Source organism: Diplotaxodon limnothrissa, linkage group LG6 (assembly GCF_057381915.1).
Source record: "Diplotaxodon limnothrissa isolate DT_005_m linkage group LG6, D_limnothrissa_male_GT1.1, whole genome shotgun sequence".
NCBI lineage: Eukaryota > Metazoa > Chordata > Actinopteri > Cichliformes > Cichlidae > Diplotaxodon > Diplotaxodon limnothrissa.
In genome coordinates, this window is record NC_140601.1 from 32,419,145 (window position 1) to 32,445,430 (window position 26,286).

Here is a 26,286-nt window from a genome sequence, read left to right on the forward strand (position 1 = left end):
AGACAGTCATTTAATGCACATATGGAGCATTCGTATTAAGAAAAAACTGCAAAATAAGAAATTGTGATTTTTTTAATGGTTTGTCAGAAAGTTAAAATCGTCACAATTTGTTGCATACAAGAGGTATCTTGCATGAGAAAATCTAACACCAGTTTGCAAAAGCTGTGTGGCTCTGTGTGGGTGGGTGGTCCCAAGGGGTGTGCATTTGCACTCAGCCCTAACTGACCCCTTATGTTGTTTATCAGTCACTAATTCATCCCAGTGGCATCTGGGTACTACTGCAGTCTGTCGTCACTGTGAAGCTTAGAGTGGTAGGGTGTCTAGCTAGGTATATTGTGGTGGGGTGGGTGCTTGTGTGTGCATGTGTGTTTGTCAGTGCATATGGGATGGGCTGTGCTCCCAAAAAAAGGCCTATCATGGTTACCACACTCCCCTAGCAGAGCATCCATCTGGACGCAAGTAGTCTCATTGTTTTGACACTCACAGCAGGATGCAGTGTGGAGAGGAGAGGGGAAGCCCTCTTCACCTCTTTAACAGTGTTGAACATGATGTAGCAGGATGGGTCTGTGTATAATGTATGAGTGTGTGCTGGTTTACAAATTTAAAAGGATAACTGATTATTTGAAATTGAATTAAAACATTTAATTATTGAAACTACAGCAGTGGGAAGTGAGGCAGAGGGAACGAGGCTCTTCTCATTCAGATGACAAACTAAAAAAAGAGCCTGGATCAGACTTGTTCAGTCCTTTTCCTTTGTTTGTTGCAGGGTGTTTATGTTTATGTTCCCCTGTCCTTTCCTGTTATTTGAGTAAGTTGTTGATAGGGCCTTTATTTGATTTATTAGAGGAGTCATATTTATAGATTGTTTTCATTTTGGCTTTAAACTCAGCCGTGTCAGTGGAAATTCCTTTAAGAAAAAATAAACCGTTAAACACCTCCTCTCCTCTGAGCTCACGCTGTGCCGGCGCAGAGTCTCCTAGAATAACACATCATAGTCAATTTTCTACATCACTGTAATCAGTTTTACCCCATTTTCTTAACAAACACCATTTATAATGTTGTGTTGAAAGAAAAGTCAATATTCAATGAAATTCAGAGAATATATTCTCCATTACAGGGAAAAGGCATACATGTTCTACTTAGCGTCACGAGTTAAATTAGATGCATGACTATTTTTCTGGAAAAAATTTCAATGGTTTTATCACTCACACTGGTTTTCAGTAGAAGTAAAGAACAAACAATTACCTCACTCTGGAGCAACTAGATGGTGTCATCTTCACCACGAGACACACAAAAACACGCAGTGTCACGGGATCGCTCGTACAGATTTATTGTTCACAACAGGAACGTTGCCAGATAAAGTGCTGTATACTGGTTTCACATTCACTGACGCCAAGACAGGGTTACACTGGTTTTAAATGCTCTCTATGGAAGCCAGCAACATGTAAAATATAAAGGATAACAGACAGAAGACGTGAGATAAAAGAAATTACGGCTCATCCGGTTTCCCTCGTCTCACTCTCGTCATACACCAAACTCACTCCCGTACTGGTGTCTTTTGTCGGGTTTCTCTGGATGCAAAGATTCAGTTCACGATGAGTCTTAGTTTTGGAGTTAGCCTGCTTGGAATAACACAACAATTTTCATTCAAAGTTCTCCATCACTAAATTCACATTAAACTGATTTTCTTTTGAAACATTCAAACATTCATTAAAGTGCCAAACTGAACGACCTGGCTCAAACATACAACTGTAAACCAGCACTGATCACAAGTGTATATTTTTTTAAGTAATGTTTTCCCCAGAGAAGTTCACGTTGCTGATATAAACCCAGCAAAGTGCTGAAAAGCAGAATAGTTGTAGACATCATAATAAGTGAGGGGCAGCCCAGGGTGGACAATCTATAGCAGCTTAGCATCAAAATTATACATTTCCCTCAATTTGGGGAAAACATCTGAGGTTGCAGGAAAGTAAATGTAAATAAGACATTTAAAAAAAAGCAGTAAGGACATTTTGGGGGTGAAGAGGAAAAAGTGCTGCCAAGTCTACGTAAAGATGTGCAGACTCTAAAAAATCTGCGAGAGACATCCTTCGGGGAAGTTAGCACACACTATTGTGATGCTAGTTTTGCATATTTTGGTTTGCATCTTGAAATATAAATGCAATCAAGGCACAGTGGCTGCTCATGTGCACACACCTTCAAATTGGTTTTGACAGTCCATGCCGTGCAGTGACTGATTAGCTCCGACGCGAGACGGCTTTTTGCCGTGGTACGGTCCAGTTGGGCTTTAAGTGTCAGGAAAACTTTCAGACAGTAAAATGAGGTTTTGCAAGACAAAACAAATCATCCTAAACAAAAGAAAAACTCATAAAGATACATACACTGGAAGTGATACAACACAGAACATGTTTTAAAGCTGTGGTTCCCAACCTTTTTAACTTCATGAAGAGGAACACATTTAAAGACGTTTAAGTCAGTTTATAGGATATAGGACAAGGGTGAGATTTTTGCAACAGCATCAGATGCGAATTAGTGTCTCTGAGTGGAACTGAACCAGCAACCTTTGACTTTGTTAGTCCAAACCACTACACTATGGAGATATATCCATGATGTCATATATTACTCCCAATCATAAGCCAGTGCCAAAAAATTTAGAGCAGCTCTGAACTGTTGTAGATAATATCTAAAGATGTGTATGACGACACACAAGTTACAAACAGCAGGATCAGACATTAAATCATTTTCTTTTTTTAAACATGCCAGTTCAAATCTAAAACTGCACAATTATTAGAATAGGGAAGGGAATTTGTTTGGAAACGTGCCCTGTGCCTCCCTCCCACACACACACTACTTGGGCAACTCTGTCACCTAAACTGAGCATGCCCAGAAGTGATAATGCAGCTGATACAAATTATCTCATGCTGCGTGATACATATGAAAGAAAAACTCTAGTAAATCTCCCAAACTGAGGTCACATGTAAAAAAAGGCTATAGCCTGTATATAAAGGATGGCTGTAGCCACATTACATCACCCACTCCTACACATCATGACCAATCTTACTGAGGGTCTGAGGGCTTGTTAATCACAGTGTAGGCCTTCACCAAATTAGACCCTATTTCATTGTTTATTTTATTCTAAAAGCAGTTTACAATATGAACACTATACTTTATTAAATAACAGACAATAAAAGGGGAGAGTTACTGAGATATTAAGTGAGAAGTCTACTTGCATCTTCTTCTATGCAAGTGGATTTCTTTCTGCAAGCACTCGCCCACTGCTGGCTATGAGTCAGAATCCAGGTTTAAAATGGCTTTATTATTCAGACTCAGAGTATACTACTACTACTGGATTTGTGTGGTAGGGTTGTGATTACTACAGTTTTTTACATTGAGAAGGGCTAGGGCTGCACTAAAGCCTCGACCAGTATTGACTTGAATTGTAGGTACTTCATTTTTTTTATTTCAAAGGGAAGGAGTGTTTGGAATAATAAAGCTATTTTTAACTCTTTACCCCTTGAAAGCCTGCTAGGAGTAAGCCCTTCAAATCCTTTTCTGAACTAAGCAGTTTCTGGTGATTGGGTTTGCATCAGAAGTTAGTGAGGGTGGTCTCTGCCTTTGCTGCTACCTTTGGAAAAATCTGGAAACTATTTTAATGGCAGACTAAAGACAACATTTTTATTCTAAAAGGTCAAAACTCATTAAGGCCACAGAGCGGGTCATCAAATAACGTCTTTATAGGGAAAAGCATTTGGACAGTGTGATGCATTTATAAGGATGCATAGTTATGGTTATTGACCAGTTTGAGGAAAATATTACAACAGTTCAAATAAAATGACTTGTCGTCACTCATGTGACTTACAGATCACCTCGCCCTTAGGTTGGGAACAACGGCCTTAAAAATCCGCTGTAATAAGACTTCACGTGTGAAAATAATGACAAGGATTATTCATAGCACAACAATAACTTGTCACGGAAAGATTTCCTTATACACAAACCTTACAAAGTGCTGCTTTATATAGCCATGGGATCATGACTCAATGCATATGTTTACTCTCATCATGACTTCTGTCCTTCCAGAGTTCTTGGGTCTGTTGATGATTTTCACATTTAATCAGTGCCATATTTTTCAGTTTTAACTATAAACACACATACGTATACATTCATATTAATTCACTCCTTGATTAAAGATAAAGGCACCAGAGTCCCCCCACCCACCACCACCCCACCCATGCTCACTCAACAAAGCGTCCTGTATGTCAGCACAGGTCTTTCTCTTCCATGAGGCTGTTCTACAATACTGAAACCTCATGAAAATGCAGCATTAAGCTTATAAAACTACTCCGTTCATGGAAATGTTAAAGTAAAATGATTGTGTATGGATTATGTCAAACTAAAGCTGAAGAATGATATGGACTGTGAAGCACAAACATGAAAAAAATGAGCATCGGGTTCTTAAAATACAGTTTTATTTGTGAATTTACACAGATTAGCAATACATCTAAAAGCAACTCCATTAGATAACCATTTATATAGGATTTTCACAGGTCACAAAGTAGCTTGGCTCATTCTGGCATGCCAAAGCAAAACTCGTTCTTTTTGTTTGTTTACTTTTTTTTGGTTTGTTTTTTTGTGTTGAACAGAAAAAAAAAAAGAAAAAAAAGAGGGTGAGACATTAGCAAAGCAAGGTGCAAACAGTCAAAAACAGATGAGAAAATAAAAAGGATGTGATGCAAATTCAGTTCATCTGGAAGCAATTTTGCTAAAAAAGAAAAAAAGGGGTTAATAATAAAAATAAAAAAAAACACCACCTAATGCGTTCTGCAAACTTAAAAAAAAAAAAAAAGAAAGAAAAAAAAAGCGTACTGCGATACAAATGGAGGATGAAAAAAGATTTCCTGGAGGAGCGATGTATCAAAGAAAACCAAAAAAACAACATCTGAGTGGTGAAAATATGGTGTGTTAGTATCAGGTTGTCCTTTTCCCCTGCTCCTGTCTACTACACACAGATAAGCACTTCCATTTCCTCTCTTTCTCCATCTTTCAGTTGTGTGACTTCAGTTCTTCGCCCGGAGCCAAAAGCTATCGTTTAACACGGCTAAAGATGTGCCCCTAAACCCTCCCGCACTCCCTCCAAATCCAATACTTCACATTGCTAGCTGGGATATTGGTACATCTGGTTAAACTGCAGGGGGGAGGATATGCAGCAACCCATCACACTTTGGCTTTGCTGAGTTCAACTGTGGGTCATCCGCCAGTTACAACAGGATCGTGTTTAGAAGAGAAATTACAGGAGGGGAGGCTTTAGAAGCTGAAATAATGATCGGGCCCGGAAAGGAATCATAAAAAAATAAAATGTCCTATGACCTCCTAATGATGTTCCAGTTCTTGGAGGAAATAAAACAGCAAATTAAGCAAGGAGGCGTAGCTGCTGTGAGTGTAGCCACTGCAAAAATATAAAATAAAATAATAAAGTTTTGAGGTGCCTGAGGGGTGTCGATGCAGTCACTGGGGTGATTTAACAGAGTTCTTATTAGGGTCTATGACGCCTGAGCAGGCAGATAAGAATCACAACCCTTGTCTTATTAAAATAATGGAGGAAAAAAATTACAATATGGCTTAAAAACACACGCACGCACGCACAAACACACCAAACAAAAAGACGTCACCGCTCTACTCTCCATGACCCATGCTTCCCATCGCAGCTGGGGACTGCGTTTAGCAGAAACGCTGCTTGAGCACAGTAATATTTTCTCACGTGTGACACCAATGAAAGATTATTCTGTCCGTCTTCATTCAACTCACTTTCTGGGTCCTGACCGCTCCCCGACACCATGCCTCGCTTTCTACTTGCACGACTTTTACCAAATTACTTCACGATCCTCCTCACTGGTGAAACCACTTGCAACTAAAATGTGTTATATACCACAAAAAGTGCTGCACCATGAAATAAAAAATATATAGCTAACGAGAAAAAAAATCTATAGCCAACATATCCAGTTTTCATATATCTGTGTTATATAGTAACTTTGTGTACTCTGAAGGTTAGAATATAATTTGAAAAAAAAAAAAAAAAAAAAAAAAATCAGGCATCACTACAGAAGACAGCCAAATAAATTCAGTTGCTGCAAAAAAAATAAAACAGGAAAAAAAGAGAAATCATGCATAACATCTGTATTCTCTGTAGAAGCTTAGAAATGAGTACAAAACAGTCAACTAATACCAAATTTGTGTTCAGTAAAAATGAGATGACAAACTAGAAATAGAGATGCTTGCTTAAGATGAGATTGTTTTTTCCTCCCATTAATTTGGCAAAAAACCAACAAACACTGAGATGAAAAGGACAAGATGAAAAAAAAATGCTACATAAATATTCTCTCTCAGATAACAGTTGTGATAGACTGTCAGCCTCACTGTCTCTACTCTTAAAACTCATCTGTAGTTCAACCACAACAAGCTGAAAAGAAGGTTTTTGTCAGAAGCCTGTGCCTACAGTAGCCTGAAGAGCGTGAGAGATCCTCTCTCACAGTAAATAAATCAACACAAACCCTGTGGCTGTTTTCTTTTTCCCTCTGAGACCAGTTTTCCAGTGTGACTTGAAATTTTATGTGGTCTCGCTGTTCCGTATGCAGAGTCAGGTGACCGGGATATAAAAAAAAAAAAAAAGAAGAAGAAGGAGGAGGTAAAAGGGCTGGAAGGTCTTAGAAGGGGAGGAAAAAAAGCGTTTCTTTTAAACGTGTGCAGTTTTACAACACTCGGGCTGCATTCCAATTATTTGAAGCAAGAAAAAAAACAACGTGGTTTCACGTTCCATTTTTCAACCCGGGAATAATCACAGGAGTAGCCAAAAACTCAGGATCTAAACCGGCCTTCAATGACACTTTCAAGGAGCCCCGTTAAAGCCCTGCACAGGAGGTCAGGTGTGCAGACACCCCACTACCAGCCCTAGCCACCCCACATCTGTTGCAGTTTTAATCTGTGGCCTCACTTGCCCGCCCCAAACCCCTAAGCTTTCTTGTCTTTTTGCAGAAGGAGAAAACGTCTCTTTTTTTATTACAAACAGATTTTTGTTAATTCGTTTCCTCTGCCTTTTGCACATAAAACCTTTTGTTAAAAAACAAATAAAATTAAAAACATAAAAGGACATTTAAAACAAAATAAAAACAGACATTATTAAAACAGAAAACGGGGGTTTGCTTGCCCCTCATTCTTCTATGCAGATGATCTCCCCGTCTGCCTCGCCCCCTGCTGCCTGCTCGCTCTCAAGCCTCCGTCTTCTCTTTCTTTTTGTTTTTCTTCAGGAAGGATGGGGTGCGGAACTTCTTCTTCTTCTTGGTGTTGGGCGACTTGGAGGGCGAGCTCTCGGGGGACAGGGCCTCTTCGATTTTCTCCCCGGAGCGCACGGTGATCTCCACGCTCTCGACGCTGGTGGTCAGCTGGCTCACGCGCTTTGACAGCTCCTCGTCCACGTCCCCGTGGTCGTTTTTACCGTTCATCAGTCCTGTGTGGTTCTCTGCGGGAAGGGAAATTAGCCAGACACAAGTTAGAGGTGAAAACATCGGGCACAACATCTGCAAGATGTGATAAATTCTCCCACGACAAAGAAGAGCTCCCTGGATTTAAGTGTTCTTTGGAAGGGATACATGTAGGGTAAATCTATGAGCTGCAAGGCATTCTCTTTTCAAATAAAATATTCTTTGGCTTTTTACATCATGATCATGTTTAGCATTTTGGCATACAAGCTATTATCTGGTAGTTAAACAGAGTTCATTAAAACTGGCTCTTTTCTAGTCGTTTTCCACCAATAGGAATCTTCAGCTTGTGGATGTCCACCAAGAACAAACTCATAACTATTACTGGTGGAGCATCACTGAGGTGCATGTTCATGTTATCATATTGGAGGAATGACTGATTAAATCAATATATTTTCCTCACACTGAATATGTCTCATCTCTTATTGTGTCTCATTGTGTCCTCTTGTGCCAAATGCCAGGCTCTGTTGTCGGATGTACTAATCACACAGTGTCCCCGTGCTCTACATATTTCGTAATATCCCTGCGTAAAAACCCCAGTGACCTGATAGCCCAGAGAGTCTGCCCTCCTTTCAACCCAACAAAATGGGAGCTTTGAACAGCACACTGCACACACTGCCTTAATCGGTGTTCACGTAACATGCCGGGAAGCGTCACATCTCCGTTCTCTGTGCTGCAAATGCAGGTTAACCAATCCAGGGCGCTGGTTTCATATTACGCACCAAACGTGTCCTCTCAGGTTATTTTCATCATTGCATAAAAACCAGATGGTTGGACTAAAAGGCTTGCTGTACACCACGGCTGACCTCATGGTGACAGTGTCAGAAAATATAGGTCCCCTGAGTGAATGCGCCGTTATTGGTTAATTGTTATTGTGTGGTTTTGCGTGTTTGCCCTGGAAGGAAGTGGACAGGAAGCCAATCCCATAGTGCCATTATTTACAACTTGTAGAGAGACCTCTATGATCCTGCCATTTCTTGGCGGCACACCAAATGGCTTCAAATGTCAATCTTGCGTGTTAACAGACGAAATACATTCAAAGGGCGGCAACAGGCAAGAAACCCAGTGATGTGAAACTTCCCATTACCAATCCCTCAGATCTGTGATGTTAACACCAAATGAACATTCACTCTTGATAAGTCTTTATAATGATGCGTGTAAGACTGCGACAAAACCTCAAGTTTAGATAAAAACACTGAATGAGCCAAATAAGAAAATCAATACCGTCTTGTATCTTTCATTAGGAAGTGATGCAGAGCATGACGGCAAAGCTCTCAATTTATTGGCTGATCCATGTTCCTACTCTCATCTATGGCCACAAGCTGTAGGTAGTGACCAAACGAATATTTAACTGTTGGCAAAATGAGCCTTCTTTGAATGTCTGGGCTCTCTATTAGAGATAGGGGTGAGCAGCTCAGAGGAGAGATGCTGCTCCTCTACATCAAAAGGAAAGGCGACTCAGGCATCTGATCAGGACGCCTTCTAGGCAAGGTGTTTCAGGCATGTTCAACAAGGAGGAGACCTCTGGGCAGGACATGGTAGACAGCTTACCCCCCCAAGACTGTCTGGTGAGAGGGGGGTCTGGGCATCACTACTCACACCGTAGCAGACCCAGATAACTAGCAGAAAATGGAAGTATGAGTTTTCATCAGGAGGGAGTTCGTTTATCTTAGCAATAAAATGAGAGAAAAGTGCTGGGCTGATATAACCACAAATTGATGCCATTTCTTGAAGCAGCTACTCTCTGGCAACCAATTGCAAAATCACAGAAATCCCTGAATGCTTGATAAGTTTACAAGACTTCAAGTCTTTAAAAATTGCTTCTCCCATTGCTCTAAAAAACAAACAAACCTTTGGACCCTCAATGGCAAAATAATAAGTGTATAAAATATGAATTCATACCTTTCAGGCAATGCTACATTTTCATAACCCAATATAAATTTGAATTGTCCAAAAAAAAAAAAAAAAAAAGCCAGAGAGGTATTAAATGTAGTGAAACTGTTGCAGTTTCATTGAATTAGATGACCACGTTTTAACATGAAAGACTAGTTAGTACAGCATGAGCTAGTTCAGGCACTGTATAATAAGCATTTAGTCTATTGCAGTTAAATTTACGCTCTCATGCTCGTCCACAAACACACGTCGGACATTAAAGTCAAAAAGCAAGACAGTGAAGCTCATTCTGAAAAACAATTCAGTCTGTGAGTGAGTGATACCTTCTTTAGCTGAAGTGCTTTGCGGGGACTGGGTGACAGACAGAGACTGAGAGAGAGTGGAGCCATCGTCAGAGGTTAGCTCGTGCTCGCCATCTGCAGGGAGGGTAGGGACGGGGCCAGGTGGGGGGAGGTTGTGAGGGTTGGATGAGAGGATTGTGGCAGGGTGTAGGGGGTGGAAGTAGAGGGAAGACAGCAGGGGTGAGTGGGATGAGAGGTTGGAGGGAATTGGGATGAAGGGTCCGGAGGGAGTGGGGTGGGGAGGTTGACAGATTAGTGGTAACACACACACATGTTAGAATCAGGCCATGCACAGCTGTTTTCCAACAAAATTTACAAAATCCTTGTCTGCTGATCACCCAGCTATCAGAGTGCCATCAATCCACCCGCCCCCGGGCGTGGGTGGCTGAGCACACACTGTAACATTTTGCTAAACCTTAACACAGACAACTAGACCACCAAAGTTTAAACTTTCTTTATGAGATGTCTCATTTACATAGACTGAAGTATTTGTATTGTGAGACATTTAAATACAGAAAAATTTAGTTTAGGGCAAGAAAGAAAAGAAATCTCAGTCACTCTTATATAGAATAAGGAGATTATGAGAAAAGTTTATATTCTTATTTAAAATAGATAAAGAAACAAGCATAATGAGTCCCCTTTGAACTTTAGATTCTTAAACAATTCTATCCAACCATAAGGAGCACATAGTGTTGCCACGCAGCTTAGCTACAGTAGCTTAATTTTATTTTAAACACCAATTAGTCTGAATGAAAGACGTTCCCTGATCACTTTAACACATTCATTAGTACGTTCGGGCTTACACATCGAGCTGGCAGTCGTCACAATCATTCACAACTCCTACAAGCACAGCGTATAGGACGTGTTTGCATAACAGCCTGATCTGTGCAGTGATAGTACTCGGTGTTCTGTATATACACAGATAAAAATGCGTGCGAGCCTCAGATGAGATGATCTCAGTGTGTGTAGTCATTTGCATGAGCTTTGTCACCTCATGTGAAACATATAGCACATAATACGCATCTGTACATGTGTTCATACATATCTATGTCACATATAGCTCAATTTGATCAGTTCTCTTATATAATGCGCATTATAATCAATCTGTTTTTTAAAAAATGATCAATATATACAATCTGCATGTCACAACTAATCGCAGGCTAAGCCTATAAACGTGTGTGTGCGTGTCCGGGCCGAGCATGTATCAGGCCTTTCCAGACGGTCTCCAGCTTGTCTCCAGATTGGTCACCGGGGATTCATGGGGCTATGGGGGCAAAAGTGTCATAGCAACGGGCTCTGATCATGTGGCGGGTGTGAAGACCTGCTGTCTGTTCGCTCTGCCATCTTAGTCACACTGGCCCCTTACACACATACAGTCGCACCATGTTTCATATGCACAGAAGAACATTTGCAGCCATCCATACACATGGCCTTACCCAAATATACACAACACACAAATACACATTCACTGTGCTCCAGTGTGACAGAAGGCCCCCCAGATATTGATTCGCTATTGATTTTTCCTCTGCCTCTCTGAAAGATAATAGGACAGAAGGCTAATATGATTAGCCTTGACTTGTGTGTGTATTTGTGTGTGTGTTGACAAGGTTAACACAGTTTAAAGCAGCCATAGACCTTGCATATAGATATAGACGTATAGGTATATAGATGTGCGTCTGTGCACGCGTTGACCGAGATCATTTAAATCTTTTGTTACCACCAGACTGCTGAGAGGGCACAAAGGAAAGTTGAGCTGTTTACTAATCAGTCTCCAAGGGGACGGCTTTGTAATTGCAGAACCAATTTTAAGAAATCCTGATTAGTTTTAAGCTCAAGTTGAAATCTGCTCCAGCTGTTTATTTTAAGGACTTTTGAATATCTGGCTCTTAGTGTCTTATTTTTTCCACAGTTTAAAGTCTTTTAAAACGTGCAAAAAACCCCTTTAATGACTCAAACACCAACAGTAGTTTTAGGTGCCGATGAGCTTTTAATCCAGGGGCAACACAAACTGATTTCACTCAGCTCTCAAGAGATACAAGCGGAACCGGATAAATTCATATTCAAGATTTCTTGAGGTCTTAGTTTTTCCTTCAGGGTTATTAAAGATGATTGTGATGGTTAATAGACCAGCATTTAAAAAAAAGAAGAAGATTTACTTTAAATAAATGTATCAAAACCATGATATAAAGTGATAAATTAAAAGAAAAGGACCAGTTTCCTGCACCGGAGTAAACTGACGCCAGCACCCAGCTAAGCAGATGACAATTCCTCTTGCTGGCTCAAACTAATCTCCCGATGTGCGCGCTCAAATTGTATCTTGCATATTGATTATTGATCCAATTTGTTTCAAGCCCCGGCTCAATATTTTGTTGTTTAATGAACCTTCACCGATTGGTAAGGTCGTCTGCAGCTGGCAGCAGGAAAGAAAACTCTGGGTTCGAGTTCATCTCGCCATGTGTGCGTGAGCTTTGATGGTTGTTAACAGAAGTGTATTCGTGAGCGTATGTGCCGTACCGCTGAGGCCCAGTTGCCTTCTCTCCACGTTCTTGCGATACTCTTCCAGTGCCTTCTCTGACAACTCACTGAAAGGGTTGGGAGGCAGGGGAGCCATCTGCTCTTCCTCTGTGGGCACGTATGGCTGGGGAGGAGACAGGCAGAGGGGTGAGGATGGGACACACGTACACAGAGAGAAATAATCAGGAGGCACTGGCACACACTCTGAAATTTAAAAAACAAACCATGTACTAACACACAAGCACACACCAAAGGTACACGTACCAAAAAAAAACATGCACACACACACACACACACACAGAGAAAACAACACCGCCTCTTTAGTCATGACTGCACTGACCGACTTAAAAGAAAAATACGTTTTTTAAAAATGGCACAAACACCCACTGTGTCTGAGGATGACAATCATTCATTAGAGGATGACTAAGGCAGCTCGTGTAAAGATAAAACCACATCACAGAGTCCACATCTAATCAACTCCACGCAAGATGTGTTTATTACTCACACTCGTGCACACACACACAACGCACTTGAGCTTAAATCTCTAAGCTTTCTGCCTAAAAATGTCAGAAAAAGACTCGTGCTCCAACAAATCATCACACTTCAACAACTCTCACGAATAAGTGCAGTTTCGTTTAAAGCAAACAAGTAATACATTGAAAACAGTTGTCAATTTTAAAGCAAAACTCTACTACAACACATGCAGTGGTTTTTGATCAGAACGAGTGATGAAGTGTTAAAAATCATAAAACGAACAAAAAAAAAAAGTAAAAAACTAAAAACAACCACAGACAGGAAAACGTACGTTGGTATTTACCAGAACGTTTATCTGCACCAGATCCTTCAAGACAAAACATTAAACCACGAAACCATCAGCACCACAACTTCTAGTTGAGACATTTTTACTTCACTTGTTCCATTAATTTATACATTCAATTCTATCCTTGCTAGTAAAGTGCAACTGTCAAGAGCTTCATTTCATCCGTTATAAATGTGTTTACTTGTCTCCCCCTAGTGTTCAAGAGATGTCATTAAAGTGGCTTAAACTGGCAGTCTGAACAATTTTGGATAAAGTTTTTTTTTTTAATAGTTTTGGAGAGTCCTCCTCCTCTAATGTTCTCACTAAGTCATTAAGATTAGGAAACTCCTGTAATATGCAGAAAAGCTCTATCATAATCACAAAAAAGCAAATCTCTAATCAGCCAGAACAACTAAGCCCACCTATAAGTTTCTCCTTAAAGTTAGATAAAGATGTCCTGCAAACCTCAACTGTTTTTATAGCATTATCAACACCAGCTATTCTGGATTTTCTTCAAATATCTGTAAGGACTTTCTGTTAATTGAAGAATATCCTGCAAAAACTGTTTGTCATGTACCCCGGTGTGCCCTTTAAGAGGAATTAAAAGTATTTATTGTTAAGTCACAGCATCTAACTGCTTAAACTTTATGCATTTTTTGTGAAAACCTGTCTTGTTAAAACAGATATTAGATGTTACACATCTACAGTTTACCACCAGATACTTTCTTCTTTGAAGCTCTGCTCTCTAAAAACGACGGTTTCCACAGAACACGAGGTTTAGAGGCGAGAAAGAGGAAATTCTCACCTTTCGCGGTTCATCGACAGGGATGCCTGCGAGGTGCTGAGACCGCGGCCCTGATGACATCACATCAAGCCGGTTCTGCTCTCTGATCTGTAACGGGACGAAACACACGGTGACTTACTCTAATAACCCAAACAAGTGAACACAAACATTCTGTCAGGAATCAGGACAACATGCGTGATACAGTCAGATGTTTCAGTGCCTAGATTTGTACTGATTTTGTAAGATGCTCTAAAACCAGTGCAGTGACAGTTCAAATGTAGCCGTCTTCACAAGCACTGACTACAAATTATACAGTAGTATGATTACATGGGGACCAGACTATACACATAAAAGTATGGTAGAAAGAGACACTCTTGACAACAACTGTACAGTAGGCGACTCTTTAAAATTATTTTTATAACTAATCTACTTTGATACTATAAATGTTAAATTTAGGGGACTGGCTGCTGTAAATCCTCACCTCTGTTAATCTGAATGATTGATTTCGACTGTTTTCTGCTTTGTTTGGTGATTTCTAGATAATCTTTATTGAAACATTATTACCTTTATAGTAAAATTAATACTATTACTATTTAGCATGGCTCTAGTTAGCTACCCCCTGGTGTAGATATGCTCATATTTGGCTTTCAGAATAGTAAAACAAAAAAACCTGATACTTCAAAGTAGCATTGTGGCTGTTATGCCCTCCTTAAACATATGAAGCTATGATAGAGATTTATTTAATTATTAATTAAGTGTTAATATCCTCACACTTTTAAACAGAACCCAGCACAAAATAGTAAAGTGTATCCTACAATTTCTGTCACTCCATCTTTAGATTTTCGTCACGTTGAAAGCATCAAGCGTCTGCTAAAAATGGTAGTTTTACTTACTTTGTTCCTCTTCGCCAGCACTTCAGTGGGATCTGTGTTGAGAGGGACAAACTGATTGGGATCCTCGATACGAATTGGGGTTCCTGGGTCATCTGCCTTCATCCACTGTTAACAGAAGACCAGTGAAAACTTTGTTTCAAAAAATATAATAATAATAATATTAATAATATTAAAAATAATAATGATGATGCAGCTGAACCCCTGTAGTTCACAATTTAGCCACTAGATGGTGATCTAGTACCATTTGTTCTTAGCACTGGGATGCAAGTCCAGCCAAAACACAGCAGTCCACAGTAGCTGTGGGTATGTACACACTAACTTTCCCAGCCACACTGCTCACCGTGGTTGTCCGGCTGTTGTAGCGCTCCTCTCCACCTTCTACGCTGACCTTGGTGTAGCTGTTGGGTGAATTGAGCCAGCGTGTCTTCTCCCTCTGCTGCCGCTGCTGGAGAAACTTGAAGGGCAGCCGTGTTGCACCACTATCCGCGTCCTCTTCGAACATGAACGCTGTAACCGTGGCGGGGATCTCGACGTCGCTCTTGTGCCTCGGCTTCTCCCGGATGATGGGGTGCCGGTATGCATAGCCTGTCCTGTAGCCCTAAAAGGCGTCGCAGAGGATCACATGTAGGGTTTGCTTTCTTTTATCTGGTTTGTGCTGATCCATACATTTACATAGGCCTTGTCATATGTCACAGTAGTCTCCCCACATCATCCATGACTACTGCTCCAGAATAAGTTTTGTATCATGACATTGATTTCACAGCTGACATTATAAATAATAAACATTCAATCGGTTTCGTTTTTAGTACATGAACGACAGAAATAAGCATTGATTCCTGTAATGCTGGTTGGCCTGCCAGTTTCATAGTTAGTCACATGGAAAAGAAAGACTGTGCTTTGACTGCAGGCTTTCTGGCAACACAGAGGACAGCGTTAGATAGTCATTTCCTGTCTGACCCCCTTTTTCTCTCACCCTTTTCCCTCCATCCTCTTCCTTTCCTCTCTCTCTCTCTCTCCACTTTATTCCCAACCATCTTTTTCTCTCACATTCCCATCGCTCGTCCCTCAGTGCACTCTTTTAGTCCAGCTGGTTTTCAGACAGTTTTCCACACCAGGCTTGACAGCGAGGTTCCGTTCTTTTGTCTTTCCCCCTTTCCTTTTCATCTCAGCCCCCACATCTCAGTCGATACTGACATTTCAACCTAACTGAGCTGGCGTGATCTCCTCCTGCAAAATGCTGCTTTATATTCAGACATTTCTAAATATTCACAGCTGGCAGCTTGCCGAGACACAGTATAACTACTCGATTTTTCTCCCACTTTCTCCCTTTTTGTTACAAATGTGCCTTGGTCCTGTCCTGAATCCAAGAATTTATCTGACACAAATGCCGTTTATGAAGTGTGTAAAGGGGGAGAGTAGGAAAGCAAGGGAGACAAAGATGAACTATTCAAAGTTGCAACAGTCTGGGAGGCAGTGATTCATTGAGAAAGCAGAGGGGGAAAAGAGGAGAGAAAGGTGGGAGGGAAGCATGGAGAAAGGTGAAAAGTGTCGGGTGAAGCAGGCGAGCGAAGCACACGCGGATAGAGATGCAAGGAGGACAAAAGGCATGAGAATCTGAGACAAGGAAGAACATTCAGCAAATCTCCAGGGACTGAACCACTCCAGATTTTTAAAGTTATCACTGTACTAACAAAACGCTCCTCCATTTCCTTTAAGTTTCATTTGCTGTTCTTTCCAAAGATGAGCTTTGGAATCAGCACTGCTTCTTTGCATTGCAAGTTAAAAGTTTAGTTTACTGTAGGTGGCGCCCTTTTCCAGTATTGTTCACCCACACTAGCCACCACTGCTAGTAGCTGAATAGTTCTCCATCATTAGTGCAAGAGAAATAAGACTGAAACAAACAGAAAGGTGAACTAAAACGAACCTCAGACCAAATGTGTGCCATAGTGGTTAAACACCAGATGTGACACTTTTATGAAATCCATATAGGCCTGTTATTATCGTTTTATAAATCAGTAACTGAGTGCTTTCACACTGGATACCCTTGGATACCAGGGATTTGTGTCTACTCCTGGTTTTGAAGCAGGGATCTTACTCATGTTAAGTGAAACCAAGATGGGTTACTTTGCTAAAACAAATGATTACACTCCTGATTTCACAAAGCCACAACAAGTAAAGATTAAAATGATTTATTTTATGATTATTATGCATTTTTTGTGTCATATATATCTTTTTTAAAACTATGCAAGTGTTTATTTAGGTCTTTTTTGTGTCTTTTTCGGGGGGGTTTGTGTGGTAAACTGACAAAACTTTCACTTTTGATGTTTAGGTTTTTCTTTATACACTTACCAGATTATCCAGCATCCTCATCAGAGACTCAAACTCCAGCTCACCGATTTTCCACTTGTATTGCCCAGCCATGTTGATAGCACCCGCCGAGGCGACGGCGAACACTCGTGATTTGTACTTCTCCTGGTCCAGCACTATAAGGTTGTCCACACCTCCAGCACAAGAAATGGCATTAACCTGAGGACAGAGGGAGACAGACGTGAGCTTCTACTGGTGGCTGGTGGCTTACGCAACACAAAAATAAACAACACCCCCCTCCTTCTCATAATACATGTGCGGCATTGGATCATCTATCTAAAAGGAGCATAAGCAGGAACAAATTTCCTGACCATTTCCCCTGCAGACTAAAAGTGTCATTTAGCAAAACCAAAATGAGAGACCCCTCTGGCTACCACGGCATTGAATTTACAGTAGATGACATGCAAACATGCCTGAGGGGATTTATTTCAAGAAATTAAGCTGGGCTGGGCTTTGCGGGATGGATTAATGTTTTCTTTTGCTTGACCAGGGAGAGTCAATCAGGAGATTTGGTTTGCTGTTACAGTGGAGCGGGGGGGCACAGCCGTTCATCTCTAAAATCCACCATATTCACCAATGAACAGGAAGACACGCAAGAACAAAAAGCAAGACAACAGAAATCCAACACAGCTGTATTTTCACTTATTGCTACAACTGCCCCTTCAAAATGGAAACAGCTGCACAGCAGTCAGCTGCACCAACCAAACTACCACCGAGCAAAGTGGGCAGTGTTTATCAGCTTGTTACAGTTTGATATTCTGGGTAATTCACGTGGATGTTATTTTGACATGCAGCATCCACCTAATCGATGCTGCAAACCAAGCACACACCCCAAAGTCAATGACACTCACTAATAACCTCCACCAGCAGTGCACTACAACACACACCAGTAAAAGAGCCACCATCCTGCAGCCCACAGGACCCAAAGAATCCACTGCTGGACACCAAAGGTCACTTAAAGAGGACGTCTGGCAATATGTTAACAGGTGCACAACAAACAGATCCAAACCCTTATAAATACACGGCAGTGAGAAGTGTCTGAATGACCACTGAGATTTAAAAAAAAAATATTATTTCTTATGTTCCATTTCAAATACTGCTGCAGCTAAGTTGAGCTAATCCACAATCCCTGACAAACACGCCACCGCTCTCCGGGCTTATCGCCATCTTATCGGAAAAGATTACGCAGACCGACACATTACATGAAATATGAATATACACTTAAGATAACCTCAAAATGAACATGCAGTCAATAAACATTCATTCATGCTGCCCAATTCTCACCCCTTGAAATCTTATGTATCACCTTCTGTTCAGCTTTACTAATTAAAAACAAAACACGGAGAACACCATCCTTCTCTTAATGCTGCTTTGGACCAGCGTCAACAATAACACATCAGATTGTTACTCCCTTCATCAGACTCCTAATAGCCTTATTATAAAGCTGTGTTTGGCCAACATTTTCCACATGGGGAGAGATTATGAGTTAGAGTGTTCTTAAAATAGAGAGGGAGAAATGTGAAAGCAGCTGTGGAGATTAGATTTAGCAGGAAAGCTACCGCCCTCCTGGACTAATGCGTGTGTTTGGAAGCCGAAGAGAGAGAGTGTGAGTGTGAGCGTGTGTGTGTGTCGGGCAGGAATGTACTGGGTACCAGCAGCACTTGGCTCTGCAATGTGTACCTGGATTTCACAGGCATACTGAGCGCTGTAGATGTAGTGAAAGGCCTCTTCGATGGTCTCCCCGAGAGCAACCACGCCGTGATTCCTCAGCACCAAAACCTGGAACGCGCACACAGAAAAAGTCATTGTAAGCATCAGAAGAGTCCGATCACAGAGAGGCACTACAGGTCCATTTCTCTAACTTGTATTAAATGAGACCGTTAGATGGTGTTTATTTTATTTATTCAGCAAGTAACTAAGTCAATGGAAGTACTGATGGAGAATGTGCGTGCTCATGCTGATTTGTATCCAGAAGCTCTGTTTTCTCTAGTTCTTAAAAAATGTTGGCCCAGGGGACAGAAGAGCTTCAAGAGTTTGAAGGTTGAAATCATTATGATTTTATGTATCAACAAGGGCTTGGCCACTGGGCGATGACATCAGAACCTGGCAACAGACAAGCAGCGGAAACTCCCTTGAATTCCCAGAATGTTTTCCAGTTTAAATTCCATCAACCGGTGATTTTTTATTTTTTTTTTTAAAGACGCCAGAAAGCAAGACATACACATGGAAGGCAAATAGAAAACCCAAAATAAGGGTGCCTGACTGCCCTACTATTGCTCCTTGTTCGAAATAAACACCCTGATATTTCAATCGTTTTCCTGTCTTAGGTTAAAGGGATGAGATCTAAAACAGGCTTGATTATTTTGAACTACCCCAACATATGGGCCTAAATTGCTCCAAGCCTCTAAAAGTTTTGGTCTGTTGTCTGAAAGACTGCAGAAACGCGACTCAAAGACACATTTTGGCTCTTTTTTATCAGCAAACCTCTGGGACATACACACTCCAGTCTGAAGCTAGAGATACTGGTAGAAAGCTTTTTAATACATCTGCACAAAGCTAAGTTTATTGTTTGCACTTTTTATTTACCGTGTGGATTCTTCAAATCGCAAACCAATTATGCAAAAGTGATGGAAGATGTTGCACAATGTTTAGTCTCCTCGCTTCGCCTACCTTTGTTGTTGGCCCCAGGGCCTTCTGTAGCTCTATGCGCTCATCCTGCTCATCCAGACTGCCCTGGTAGTTGTAGTAGGCAATATCACCCAAGATCAGCGCCTCTTGGGAAATGGGCAGGATACCACACTTCATAGATGACACCTGAAGCAGGAGAAAGGTGAGAAGGAGACAGCAGAGACATGCCAGCAATGAGAAACGTTGACCGGTGGATTACAGCTGTATAGCTGCATTATTCTTTAACGTTCGGCAGCAGATGTTTCTCGTTGGTGCTCCTGTGGGAAGAAAGCTTGGAAACTCTGGCGCTCTCTGATGACTGCGGTGATGAGCCTCTTTGTTGTTGAAAACTTTCATTTCTGCGCTGTCGAGTCGTTTAAAGATATTCCCTTTTGGTCGAGGTGTCAAGGTAATTTTACGGGATATCACTTCACTATTCAAATTCATCCAGCCTGAAATACCTCTTCTCAAATTGAAATCGCACCCCTCTTAAAAAAAATAAGCATCAAGCACCAATCTGCAGGGAAAATCATCACAGAGAGGTTTGCAAGGTTGGGTATAATATAACGTGTGGTAATGTGAACTTACAGCTGCTGTGGCAGGAGTGTGCACGTGTATGATGCAGCGGATGTCTGGACGCATGGAGTAGATGGCAGCATGGGGGCTGAAACCTGCGGGGTCGATCCTCAGGTTGGTGGAGCCCTGGTCGATCACATCCCCGATGATGTTGACTTTCACCTGGGGAGGCAAGGATAGGGTGCTTTGAGGATATCTGCTTTGAGTGGTTAAAAACACTTTAACCCAAGCAATAAGCGGCAAGAGTACGGCAGGGCTTTAGAGGCCACAGAGAGACGATGTACTGTAAACCATCACAACATCAGTGAAATCAAATATGCCGATACAAAACTAGCTCACAAGCAGGTTATAACCCTGCAGTGTTAACCAAGCAGGCCTAAAGATAAGCCAACATCTGTGAGTATGATGGCACAGAAATCACATTACAACTAGAGCTGGGCGATAGAACGATAACGATATGTATCGCGATATAACTTTTACTCGATAGAGAAATTAAGCTATCGCGATAGACCTCGCTGCTCTTGTCCTCTTAAAAAAAAAAAAAAAAAAAAAAGTCAGCCAATCCAAATTAAGTAGCGCAGAGCCGAACCAATCACAGCCGCAGCGTCACGTCGCGTGACTTGTTACGTACAGCACAAGTGCCAAGCCGCACGTGTGTTTGTTTGGGAAGCAGCCAGCGGGTAATGGAGGAAATGAGTGTGCCGACTAGAAAAATCAACCGAGCGTGACCGAAGAGAAAACAGATGATGGTTCCAACGCCGGAGAGATTGTCGAACGGAAGAGCCATAGAAGTTCCGTAGTGTGAAGGTATTTCGGCTATTTCAAGTCTGACAAAAAACAGAGTAGCGTGCACTGTAAATTGTGCCGAAAGCAAGTCTGGAAATACAATAAACTGGTGCATGCGTCACACTGTGCGCCACGTTATTGTTTCGGTGAAATTAACTTCTACAATACTGTTACTGTTAATTGTACTCTCTGCAGTGTTTAAATGCTTACATATACACACAGTTACTGTCCGTCCACACACACGACTCTGTTCTGCTTCTATGCCCCAGCTTTGTTTACTTTTTCCCACCGAGGCTTCTAGACTTCTGATTGGCCAACATTTCTGCACGGTTAGGAATCTAGCGCCACCTGCTGCTTTGGCATGTTCATAGCAGCGTTTTCCTTCATTTCTGCCTTTATGTGTGGACGGGATTATTTTTTAAAACGAAAACGGAAAATCTCCGTTTTCAAAAATACCCGTGTACGTGTGGACGTAGCCTCAGTCTCTGACTGGAAGCGCTAATTCGTCATTCGGCTTTTGTCAGACTAAAGTAACTGTTAAAACTGTTTGAAAAGCTCAGCTATACAACAAGGAGAGATTGAGAATTTCCTTTTAGTTCTCAGTTTATTTGATATTGACAAAAGTTAGTCAGTTTTGTCTGTTCTTCTGTAAAACAAACTAAGATTTATTTTTAGAATTAATATTTTGTTTCTAAGTGGAATTGACAATTTAGTAGTCTGTTTCGTTTGTTCTATTTTGAAACTTAAACGCTTTAGCGGCTGCCTTTTGTGTAGTTTGCAATATTTGCCTTTATCTATCTGAAAAAGTCTCATGTTCCTTAAGTACATCTACCCTGTTGAACTTATTATGGGAAATAAATATTTAAATAAAAACAAGCTGCTGATTATTTCACATTTTACTTGTGAGCAACGGCACATTTAAATCTTACAAATATAGTTATTTGGCTTATATCGTGATAGATATCGTTATCGCCTGAAATGGAAAAAAACATATCGTGATATGAAAAAATCTCATATCGCCCAGCTCTAATTACAACAATTCCTCCTTTCTGTATGCTCATCTCTGGGAAATGAATTTACGCTTTACCAGGAAACATAATAGTGGAACGGAGTGGACTCACTGTGACAACTTCATTACCAAGCAGTTAACAGTTATTCGATTACATGACCGGAGAGAAAAGCATTCGAGTCAAAAGATATATAGAGGACCTGGAGGGACAGAGAGTACAATACCGGGGGGGGGGGGGGGGGGGGGGGGGAGAGAGACTGATAACTGGACACAGAGACTGTGATATAAAACCTGGAGGAAGAGCAAGTGCAGATGTCAGTCCTCACAGTAAAACCTAATAACAAACCGAAAACACAACTTTGCCTGCAGACCTTGTGCACAATTGGCATCACTAAGCACATGTTGTTCTGTGATACAAGCCAGAAGCAGCCTGCTCACATTTCTGACCCCCCCCAACAAGGTCCAAGAGTGTGTTATCACACCAGGAACACGGCATCCATCATCCAGTCAGAGGCTCATGAAACAAACCCAGTTCAAACTGAGCCAGCTCAAAAGTGTGGGGTTTGGTACTTAAAGTGTGCGTGGAGCAGGAAACTATTTCCTTCCAAAATTAAAGGAATTACATTTTTTTTTTTAAACCCCTTCAAACTCTGTTTTTAATCTCTCATCATCATATTACTCAAACTAAAAACCCACCCTTCCCATCCAGGGCTTCTTCAGAGCTGTGCCTCTACTCATTAGCTTTGGTAGCAACAGATCATTTTTATTTTAGGAATAAAAAACGATTCAATAACAAAAACTGCACAAACCTACTGGAGGTGTGGCTTTAAGTTTTCACCTCGCAGAAAACTTGACACTCGAGTATTGATCACTGAGAATATAACAGATTTTTTAAAAGTAAGACCAAAGTGTTACCATGGGAAACTTGCCACTACTCAAACTTCTGAATAAATAATCTTGTTTTACTTGGTTTGAGGTTTATAACTACTTGGATAGTTTAGAGTGTATTTCCTTTTACATCCTTTTTAGATCTGGTTACTACTTATTCATTCTTTAGTAAAACAAGGAAATTCAGTAAGACATTTAACCTCAGAAAACTGCATACGACTAAAAATATTGTTGAAAATTAACCATATTGTGTTGGCACGGGGCCAATACAGCGCCTGAGCAGTTACCAGCTCGACTGGTTAATACGTCTCTTTCCTGAAGAGAGTCCACAGATTGTTTCCGATCTTTGGGTCAAATGAGGCTGAAAATCCTCAGACGCATTCTGAGTGGTGTTCAGACTTTTAAAAGGCATATGGGTGTTTGGGCAGATGAATTTATTGATCTTTCCAGCAGAGGAAAGTGAATGGCACTAGCTAAGCGTGAGTAACTAACCCCATCTATGTCTCCACACACCCTCTCCTGACAGCCATAGCCAGCTGCCGTGTGATCGAACACCGTTATGTCACATGGCCGGTCCATTATTGGATCACCCCCGTCACGCCCTTCAAACTTCAGCCCTTCAAACTGAGAGGCCCTTATGGCCGGTGTAGCACCTCTAATCTTAAAAATAAGTCAAAGGACGTGTCAAAGAATCTGAAATGTGATGCAGCTGCATGGTAGGGAGGGGATTAGAAGCTGATAAGGAGAGTGGGGCCAGAAGCAGGCAGTTGAAACTGAAAAGGAAATCTCTGAATTCCTTCAAGGGTTCAAGGTTGCCTGATTCAAGCAAATCAAAGAGTAAAGAGAGTAATTCTCTCACCTTTTGACTCTGATGTGTAGTCAACAGTAATTTCAATGAGAAGTTTAGAGACATGAAATGGGAAACTTTGCTGTGACTTCAGACTAAACTAAAACAACCAGATGGACCAAACATTTTTTCTTTTCAACTCCAAACTCAAACTGACCTCAGAATCACCTCAAAGCTCAAAGAGTAATACTGACAGGGAGAGACAGATGCAAACTAACCAAAGCCAACTGCACCACAGCTGACCCCAACACAACCTTTGACACGCTTTATTCTGGATGACTTCCTCCTAATCAATTTCTTTGCCTTCCTAAACTCTTGAACTTAATCATGTAACTATTGAGCTTACTAAGACAAAGCCGGCTGAAAGTGGAGAGAGAGATTAAACAGATGGATATAAACAAAGCAGTGCCGGACTGGCATCAAAACACAAACACTAAGGAAAATCTGGAAGTGCCAGGTTACACGAATTTGTTCTGTCTTTCAGCGTATGCAGTGCTGTGGTCAACTTTACTGCCCGACCACAGGATAGATGGATGTGGTCCAGACAAACAAACTAAAAATACTCACAGCTGAATAAGTTTGCCATATACTGCTTTTAAGGATTCTGTGGCTTCTAGTAAAAGTTATGGCGAGTAAGTTTGATTGAGTTTGCAATCATGGACATGATTAATTACACTTTACAATGATTTGAGCCAGAGACAGAAGGTAAGAGCATCATCTGTTACTTTGTGCAGCAACAGAGCTAAAACTAAGACTAACACAACATTGTCAAAGGTAAAAGTTTTCTTTTTGCTAATAGAATAACAGAAAAGTATACTTGGGAGGATGAACAACCAAGAAGCCTGATTGGACTTATCAGCCTTGAGCTGACATTTGACAATGAATATATGGCATGAACCATCCATCCATCCATCCATTTTCATCCGCTTTGTCCGAGGCCGGGTCGCGGGGGCAGCAGCCTAAGCAAAGAGGCCCAGACCTCCCTCTCCCCAGCCACCTCCTCCAGCTTATCCGGGGGAATACCAAGGCGTTCCCAGGCCAGCCGAGAGATATAATCTCTCCAGCGTGTCCTGGGTCTGCCCCGGGGCCTCCTCCCGGTGGGACATGCCTGGAACACCTCACCCAGGAGGCGCCCAGGGGGCATCCTTGTCAGATGCCCGAACCACCTCAGCTGGCTCCTTTCGATGTGGAGCAGCAGCTGCTCTACTCTGGGCCGAACTTCTCACCCTATCTCTAAGGGAGAGGCCAGCCACCCTTCGGAGGAAGCTCATTTCTGCCGCTTGTATCCACGATCTCGTTCTTTCGGTCACTACCCACAGCTCGTGGCCATAGGTGAGGGTAGGGACGTAGATCGACCGGTAAATTGAGAGCTTCGCTTTTACACTCAGCTCCCTCTTCACCACGACGGACCGGTGCAGCGTCCGCATTACTGCAGCTGCAGCCCCAATCCGTCTGTCGATCTCCGGCTCCCTTCTCCCATCACTCGCGAACAAGACCCCGAGATACTTGAACTCCTCCACTTGGGGCAGGAACTCATCCCCGACCCGGAGTGGGCACTCCACCCTTTTCCGGCTGAGAACCATGGCCTCAGATTTGGAGGTGCTGATCCTCATTCCCGCTGCTTCACACTCGGCTGCGAACCGTTCCAATGCGAGCTGGAGGCCTTCACCCGATGAAGCCAACAGAACCACATCATCTGCAAAAATCAGAGATGAGATTCTGAGGCCACCAAAGCGAAAGCCCTCCGCCACTTGGCTGCGCCTAGAAATCCTGTCCATAAAAATTATGAACAGAACCGGAGACAAAGGGCAGCCCTGGCGGAGCCCATCACCCACCGGGAACGAGTCCGACTTATTGCCGGCAATGCGAACCAAGCTCTTGCAACGGTTGTATAGGGATCGAATGGCCCGTAGCAATGGGCCAGACACCCCATATTCCTGCAACACCTCCCACAGGACACCCCGAGGGACACGGTCGAATGCCTTCTCCAAGTCCACAAAACACATGTAGACTGGTTGGGCAAACTCCCATGCACCCTCAAGTATCCTGGAGAGGATGAAGAGCTGGTCCAGTGTTCCGCGACCAGGACGAAAACCGCATTGTTCCTCCTGTATCCGAGGTTCGACTAACGGACGAACTCTCCTTTCCAGCACCTTGGCATAGACTTTCCCAGGGAGGCTGAGGAGTGTGATCCCCCTGTAGTTGGAACACACCCTCTGGTCCCCTTTCTTGAAGATGGGAACCAATGAACCAAAATAAATATGAACCAAATACTGCTGGCATTACTGCTATTGGTAAATAAATAAATATCAAGTTTTATCCTGATTATTTTGTTGCAGTACTGAACTATTATTTCTGTGTGCTAATCAAAGACATGTCAACGTCCATGTCTA

General features: G+C 41.9%; 1 protein-coding gene across 13 annotated transcripts in view; it reads right to left on the bottom strand.

Annotated features, from left to right (window-relative positions):
• Positions 1-6,104: 6,104 nt before the first annotated feature.
• add3a (adducin 3 (gamma) a) overlaps positions 6,105-26,286 on the bottom strand; it is a 103,812-nt gene continuing 83,630 nt past the window's right edge. For 9 of the 13 annotated variants that reach the window (XM_085355035.1, XM_085355029.1, XM_085355030.1 and 6 more), the window contains 11 exons: positions 20,376-20,525; positions 19,791-19,934; positions 18,801-18,899; positions 17,103-17,279; positions 15,094-15,351; positions 14,754-14,858; positions 13,882-13,968; positions 13,083-13,118; positions 12,278-12,401; positions 9,746-9,838; positions 6,105-7,510 (listed from right to left, as the gene is read on the bottom strand). In XM_085355035.1, coding sequence (XP_085211161.1) covers positions 7,260-7,510; positions 9,746-9,838; positions 12,278-12,401; positions 13,083-13,118; positions 13,882-13,968; positions 14,754-14,858; positions 15,094-15,351; positions 17,103-17,279; positions 18,801-18,899; positions 19,791-19,934; positions 20,376-20,525 — 1,524 coding nt within the window. In that variant the 3' untranslated portion in view covers positions 6,105-7,259. The remainder of the gene's footprint in view (positions 7,511-9,745; positions 9,839-12,277; positions 12,402-13,082; positions 13,119-13,881; positions 13,969-14,753; positions 14,859-15,093; positions 15,352-17,102; positions 17,280-18,800; positions 18,900-19,790; positions 19,935-20,375; positions 20,526-26,286) is intronic. The other 4 variants (XM_085355038.1, XM_085355039.1, XM_085355040.1 and 1 more) reach the window with 4 other exon arrangements.